Genomic DNA, 7,619 nt, shown 5'->3' on the forward strand with positions numbered 1-7,619 from the left:
AGTCAGGACACATACTCACGGAGAGGCAGCTTTTCAGTGGTATGGTCCTCGTCTGTGGAACAGCCTGCCGGAGGAGCTCAGGGCCGCAGAGAACGTACATGTTTTTAAGAACAGGCTCAAGACCCACCTTTTTAATTTAGCTTTCACCTAACGTTTATTTATTTTATGCTTATTTATTCTATGCTGTTATTCTATTTATTAATTTAGGCTTTACCTAATATTTATTGATTTTATTCTTATTCATTTTTTATCTTCTTACTCTATTTATATTTATATTGAACCCCATTCTTATTTATTTTATCTTTTTATTCTGTATATACTCTTATTGGGTCATAGCTCCAGTGTTTCCTCGGAGGGCGCTCTCTGCACCGGGGCTGTGATCGACCGTGGCTGCTGGGGCTCCTCTCAGCCTGGCTGGGGGGGCTTCTTTGTCTCCCTCCTGCTGTGTGCCCGGCCTGGAGGCTGCGGTCTGTGACCGGCTCCCGGTGCAGATGGCTCCCTGTGATACTGTTTCCTCACCTGGCTCATGTGTGCCCAGCCCAAGTTTACTCTTTAAGTGTGCGTGTGTGTGTGTGTGTATGTGTGTGTGCGGGGGGTGGGGGGGTATGTATCCATGATCGTTTATGTTAATGAGAGTGTGGGGAGTGAGTTGGAGGGCACGGTGGGGTGGGCTGCTTTTAACCATGTAATTCATTTTGTGCTACATTGCTGTATGAAAAGTGCTTTATAAATAAAGATTGATTGATTGATTGATTGATTGATTGATTGATTGATTACCTGCTCTTCTTCCTCTGCTCTTCTTCCTCTGCTCTTCTTCCTCTGCTCTTCTTTTTGGCCCTAAACACAGATGAAGTCACCTGGACACCAAAGGTCAGGAAGAACAAATGTAATCCTTCTCTTCTCCTTTTGTTTATATGTAGAAAAAGGAAAAACTTAATAAAAAGTAGATCAAAAACGGAAGAAAACTCTGATCCACATATGAACATTACCTGATGCTGCTGAAGTGATGCAGTGCACCGACAGCGTGTTCGTGTCGTCGGGTGAACGATCCACGCTCTGTACATTTATATTTTAAAAAGTTGATTCAGGATTTAATGAATCGGTATTGCGTTATTCAAACTAAATTCAATTTGAATCGGGAAATCGATTTTTTAAACCCACCCCTAGTTTGGTCACACAGGAGGAGCCTCACTCACATGTCCACTTTCCCATCAGGACATGTAGTAACACTGAGGAGGAGTCACAGTGGGAGTCACTCAGTCTGAACTTTGACCTTCAGGTCGCTCCTGTTTCTGAAATCTAGAAGAAGCGAGGAATGAAAGACACGTTTGGTGATCTCCACACCACGAGGTGGCGGTAAACCCCTCCGCTTCTGCCAACACCAAAGAAGAAGGAGGAGCAGGGGGAGAAGAGGAGGAAGGGGTCGCGGTGCGCGCTCAGTCGACGGAAGATGGCGGACACAGAAGGTGAGCACGAGGCTCGTCTCTTCCAAACTTTCAGCTTTTAGTTTTAATCGGAATCAAATTCACGTAAGAGACTGGACAGAACCAGAACCTCCGCGCCTGCGCACATCCGCTCGCTACGCGCAGCCTCTTCGACTGAGCAGAACTGCGTTTAAAAAGCAGAAAACACGTTTTCCAGAAAAAAAACGCCTTTTGATCGTGAATGTTCTGAGTCTGTTTGTTGGGTTTAAGGTTAGGATGATCTGGGGACCGGTTCGAGCTCAGGTACACGTGACGGTGTGTGTCTGCGTGTGTGCAAGCCGCGTGTGTGCAGCACGTGTGCAACCGCAAACTGACTTTAACTGTTCAGGTGGATCGTGTGTTGGTAGGATCTGATCAGTGAGCTGGATCGGATCAATCCGCGGATTTTAATCGATCTGCAGGTTTGGTTGAGCTGCTGGGAGGTCTCGGTGCCGACTGAGCTGGGTTTGAATCACTTTCAGTCAGTCTCTGCTGGGATCGATCACTAATTGATTATTACGATCGGGTCCAGTTCACTGCATCGATCTGCGGCCGCGTTAAACATCTTGATTATTAATCGCCTGATTACTGATAAGTTGAGCAATTGAGCAAGGCCTGTTAGCTCGGTGTATTAGCCACTTCATGCTAACAACCACGTGTGGCAGGGAGGCCACGTGGTTGTGCAGCTGCGCACGAGGGAGAGAAGAATGAGCCGATTTAACCTGTGAAATAATTACAGTTCGTGTCGTCACCATTTTGGCACCAGATTTTTCCCCCCATCTTTTGTGTTAGATCATCTTAAAGCAGGTCAAAGACAGAAGTCTGCCTGCAGACTGAGCATGCTCATTGTCACCCTGATGTCAGGTTTGTTGGTTTTTCAGCAACGTCAGTGAAGAAGAAGAAGAAAGTGAAGAAAGTCAGTGAAGAAGATCTTGGGGTGAGTCAGAAGGTCAGAGGTCGCCATTTCAGCACCTGGCACTGTGAAGTGTGTGAACAAACTTCTTGTTTTTGTTGTTCAGGAAGTCCAGCAGAGCGGGGACTTCTTCATCCGCCCAGAGTCCAAAGTCGCCTCATTGGACACGTCGCAATGGCCACTGCTGCTAAAGGTAGGTCACCTGAGTCTGCCTGTTATTGTCACCATACTACTTCCTGTCAAGTGATGGTCATGTGATGTGATGAGCCTGTTTATCCATTCGCTGAGTGCTGCCTTTGAGTCGCAGTCGGTGCTTCTGCTCCCGTTCTGGGGGCGGAGCCTCTCGGTTGGGGTCCTGGCAGCGTCCCGGCGTTCTGCCGGACGACAGACAGAACCTCGCCAAGAGAACGGTGCAACTCGACCGCTGCCAAGACGACTTCCTGTTCTGATCATATGACACTGCAACCCATATCCAAATGCCTGACAGTGTGCTGTGTTGTTGCTCTTCAAACAGGAAGTGACGTTCTGACGCCAAAGTTGGGGGGTTTTTTGTGTGTTTTTTATCTGCAGAACTTTGATAAGCTGAATATCCGGACGGCGCACTACACGCCGTTACCGAGCGGCAGCAACCCACTGAAGAGGAACATCCACGACTATGTCAGGTACCGCCCCGCCGACGCACCTCACCAATATGCCATCCCAGCGCCCCTCTGATTCTACTTGCTGTTTCCTGTCAGGTCAGGCTTCATTAACCTTGACAAACCAGCAAACCCATCATCCCACGAGGTCGTGGCGTGGATCCGGCGGATCCTTCGAGTCGAGAAGACGGGTCACAGCGGCACACTTGACCCGAAGGTCACGGGCTGCCTGATCGTCTGCATCGACCGAGCCACCCGGTTGGTCAAGTCCCAACAAAGTGCAGGTAATGATTACCACTTCCTGTTCCTGTTGGAGGTGATGCCACACAGCTGATTGGTTCACGTGTGGCAGGTCACACCTTTGCAGCGATCAATTGCTGTGACCAGTTTATGATCAGCTGACAGGAAGTGGTTCACCTCTGTAGTCCGGCTCGCCGTCTTTGCCCCTCGCCAAGGCGTGGGCCCAGTAAACTGCTGCCGCCTCACTGCTCTCTGTGTTTGTTGCAGGTAAAGAGTACGTGGGAATAGTTCGGCTGCACAACGCCATCGAGAGCGAGCACGTTCTGGCCCGGGTAAGACTTCCTGCCGCCAAGCGCTCGCTCATCGATCTGCTCGAGTATTGATTGGCGTGCTTATCGATCATAAGAAAGCTCCTTTTTGATTAAAAACATCCTAATACAGTTTTCCTGAAGCTCTTATTGGCTGGCTGCCAGTCATGTGACCTCCACTGACTGGGATTATATCTGCAGGGGCTGGAGACGCTGACGGGCGCTCTGTTCCAGCGGCCGCCACTGATCGCCGCCGTCAAACGTCAGCTGAGAGTTCGAACGATTTACGAGAGCAAACTCATTGAGTACGACCCCGAGAGGAGGCTTGGTGAGCGAGACGATCATTTGGCGTTTAATCGCTTCACCTGTGTGGGGGCGCAGTGATGTCACAGGTCACGTCTTTCCTGCAGGTATATTCTGGGTGAGCTGTGAGGCGGGGACATATATTCGCACGCTGTGCGTCCACCTGGGGCTGATGCTCGGCGTTGGAGGCCAGATGCAGGAACTGAGGAGGGTCCGGTCAGGGGTCCTGGGAGAGAAGGTGAGCGTCACTTCCTGTGTGATGTCACTGTGGTTTCAAAGTGTTGAGTCCAGGCCCGCTGCTCAGTGCAGGTCTGTCAATTGAACTTTGACACAGAGACGGCGATGGAGAGGTGGTGGACATGGCGTGTCCAAACCCCGAACCCGAGTATCGCCGACATGACATCGCAGCACTTAATGATGACATCACTCACCGGATCTCTGTTTCAGGACAATTTGGTGACGATGCACGACGTGCTGGACGCTCAGTGGCAGTTCGACCACAACAAAGACGAGTCGTACCTGCGCCGAGTCATCTTCCCGCTCGAGAAGCTGCTTGTGTCACACAAACGCCTCGTGATGAAGGACAGCGCCGTGAGTCTTCCTTGCCATCCTCCCAGTTTAGAAAACAACTGTGAATGTTAAAGTGGAGGTCACCTGTTTGGTAAAAGTCAGGCAGATGCTCGCCGTATTTCACCTGTTTGTCAGCGAGATTAACAGTCATTGATGAGCTGCTGAATTTTACCTGCACAGGTGACACTGAAAACATCTGTCTGCAGGTGAACGCCATCTGTTACGGAGCCAAGATCATGCTGCCAGGTGTGCTCAGGTATGAAGACGGCATCGAGGTGAACCAGGATATCGTTGTCATAACAACAAAGGGCGAGGCCATCTGCACAGGTGAGTTAGTGTGTGATGCCGTCACGTCCTGGTCAGGTGAAGCCACGTGATGAGTTGAGTAGCTGCAGCAGCTTTCGGGCCGTGATGACTTGCTATCTATCACCCATAACTGATGGCTCCGCCTCTGCTCGATCGAGGTTATCAATTAGCGATGGGGTCATTGACCAGTTTGTTTTTGTGCAGCGGTGGCGCTGATGACCACAGCAGTGATATCCACATGTGACCATGGCGTGGTGGCAAAGATCAAGAGGGTGATCATGGAGAGGGACACGTATCCCCGCAAATGGGGCCTGGGACCAAAGGTGCGCCTGACAACACTGATCAGCTGTGAGCGAATAACCCGATCGAGTGTTTAACGAGTTTTTGTTAATCAGGCGAGTCATAAGAAGATGCTGATTCAGAAGGGACTGCTCGACAAACACGGCAAGCCCAATGGCAGCACGCCGGCCGACTGGAAGGACCAGTACGTCGACTACAGGTACGTGCAGGGGCGGGGTCCAAGTGGAGGACAGGTGCACGTTTCTTATTCGGACACAGTAAGAACACCTGAAGATGAGGTGAAGCAGACAGTTATCCCTCGCCGAGCTGGCGTGCTCTCCGAGGGAGTCAGTCTGCGACAGCAATGTTCGGGTCTGGGCTCCTTCACTCAGCTTCCTGCTGATCTGCAGCTCGCCTGAGAACAGTCATGTGACAATGTCCACCCCAGCTGTCACTCTTCTGAGTTCAGCAGGAAGTGTTCAAGGTTTTGGTTTGTTTGTTTTTAAACAGTGTCTCCCAGGCGACCGGGGAGTCGGGCGATGCTTCAACAAAGGTAAACTCGAACAGTAATCACTCAAATCAGGTGTAGTCTGAGCTGATGCTGACCTTTGAGCTCTGATCTGCAGAGGAAGCGGGAGGTGACGGAGAGTGAAGGTGAAACGCCACCCAGCACACCGTCTGCAGAGGAGGCAAAGAAAGAGAAGAAAAAGAAGAAAAAGGAGAAGAGCCTGAAGCTGGCAGAGGCGGAGGCGGAGGACACGGGCCCAGAAGCACAGGTGAGTGCGTCTGTGACGTAACTGTGCAGCAGGAAGAAACTCTTAAACGACTGCACAGAGGCTTGTCTGCATTTTTCAACAGTGTGCGTGTGACTCGTGTTTTCATCATGGCTTCTTCCTGCAGGTTGTGGAGAGTGCAAAGAAAAAGAAGAAGAAGAAGAAACAAAAGGAAGGTGACACAGAGTAAGGAGTCTCAGGTGAACGGGTGGCGAGACCCGGCCCACGTCAAGTGCAGATGGTTGTGGGAGTTCTGCATGCAAGCAGAACATAACGTTATTTTGTAAAAATATTTTTTTAAACTGTAAATACCTGTTTGTACTTTTAAGATTAAATGTTTTTTGTTCTGAAACTGAGCTTGAGCTTTTTGTTTGTTTGGTTTGTTTTTTGAAAATTTGACCTGGGACCAGAAATAAAAGCTTTATCATATACTTGTATATGTCATTATGTGACTTCAGGACACAGTTGAGAAAATTGTAGCTGGTCTGGTTGTAATCTCATTACATTTCCTCCTGAAATGCAACAACTATGGTAGAGGAGAGGGTGTGGCAGCAACTTTCCACGTTAGCTTATTAATCAAGACATGTTTAGATTCATTTGAAAGCCTGACTGAGCTTTTTCCACCTGAGCTCAGAAACCAGTCCTGTTATCATCCAACTGGCCCTTACTCAGTTTAATTCCTCAGACCTTTTTAATCTGATTTAGTGTTAGTCCCAAATAAATAATTACAGTGCCTGACGGTCAGTGCTCCGTTAAGCTGAGCAGTCCTTTAATTAATGACTTTCTTCAAAAGTAAAATTTTTACCCTTAGAAAAAAATATTTGAGAAGTTTCAGTCAGATTTCAGAGCTCAGCACAGCACAGAAACAGCTTTAGTGAAGGTTACAAATGATCTTCTTATGGCCTCTGACAGTGGACTCATCTCTGTGCTTGTCCTGCTAGACCTCAGTGCAGCATTCGATACTGTCGACTAGCAGTGGGTTTTTATCGATTAAAATCTATCCGGTTGTTCAGTCTGACGTCACTAGCCGTGTCTGGGTCTAAACTCCGCTGCAGGTCCATATATCAAACGATCACTGTGGCATTACTGAGAGTTAAACTGTCTAAAGTCTTTCATCTTTAATAAAATGATCAGCGTTCTGCTCTACCAGGTGTAACAATTGAGTTTAACATCCAGGCATCCATGAAAACGGAATTTATGACATTTAACGGAGTTAGAAATTAGCAGGGAGTTAGCTCGCTAGCTTCTATCTAAATACAATATAGCATGTCCTGACTGCGGGGTTTTGGAAACAAATTCAAACGTACAGCTTTCTTATCACTTCCAGCATAAATGAAGACAGAAAACTAAACAGCAGTGACGTTTGTAGGGTTACTGAAGTTTGGCTAGCTGGTATATAATGATGTGCTACGTGACCGCTAGCGACATAGCTATGTTAGCATAATATAAATAAGCTAACTTTTTGATAAAAGTTAACGTGAGTTTTCTCGGTGGTCAGAAACAAATGTAATCGCATGGCAGGATGCTGTAAAAGGACCAAACTTCAGCCAGGAGAACAACTGAGATAATCCATCCACAATAGGAGGTTAGTCATTCATATACTGCTGCATGGGCTGGGCTGTAGTTACATCCTAAGGTTTTAAAAACTGAGCTTAAATAAATGATTAATGGTAATAAAAGCCGAGGGAGGTCAACAGGGATCACTGACTGTTTTAGGAGCTTTTTGAGATCAAATAGAAGAAAATACATAACATTAAACATGTTAACAACACAAAAGCCATATTAAACGCAGACTACTTTAGACCCGGAAGTAGGATTCGTCGCGT

At 48.0% G+C, this 7,619-nt stretch overlaps 1 protein-coding gene across 1 annotated transcript; it reads left to right on the plus strand.

The window, feature by feature from the left end:
* The first annotated feature begins 1,393 nt into the window (after positions 1-1,393).
* Positions 1,394-6,121, plus strand: dkc1 (dyskeratosis congenita 1, dyskerin). Its single transcript, XM_005753854.1, has 15 exons — positions 1,394-1,466; positions 2,345-2,400; positions 2,483-2,569; positions 2,947-3,038; positions 3,114-3,298; positions 3,522-3,586; positions 3,764-3,890; positions 3,973-4,103; positions 4,313-4,456; positions 4,642-4,762; positions 4,946-5,064; positions 5,137-5,240; positions 5,531-5,573; positions 5,647-5,796; positions 5,921-6,121. Exons 1-15 carry the CDS (start codon positions 1,451-1,453, stop codon positions 5,981-5,983), a joined length of 1,503 nt encoding a protein of 500 aa, XP_005753911.1. The 5' UTR covers positions 1,394-1,450; the 3' UTR covers positions 5,984-6,121.
* Positions 6,122-7,619: the final 1,498 nt, after the last annotated feature.

Source organism: Pundamilia nyererei, unplaced genomic scaffold (assembly GCF_000239375.1).
Source record: "Pundamilia nyererei isolate P.nyererei 1_Seehausen unplaced genomic scaffold, PunNye1.0 scaffold00471, whole genome shotgun sequence".
Taxonomy (NCBI): domain Eukaryota; kingdom Metazoa; phylum Chordata; class Actinopteri; order Cichliformes; family Cichlidae; genus Pundamilia; species Pundamilia nyererei.

Excerpts from the sequence above, each read along its gene's own strand:
- dkc1 (XM_005753854.1), top strand. Across the intron at positions 4,457-4,641 it reads TCGTGATGAAGGACAGCGCC|GTGAACGCCATCTGTTACGG; the intron begins GTGAGTCTTCCT and ends ATCTGTCTGCAG. Across the intron at positions 5,241-5,530 it reads GACCAGTACGTCGACTACAG|TGTCTCCCAGGCGACCGGGG; the intron begins GTACGTGCAGGG and ends GTTTTTAAACAG.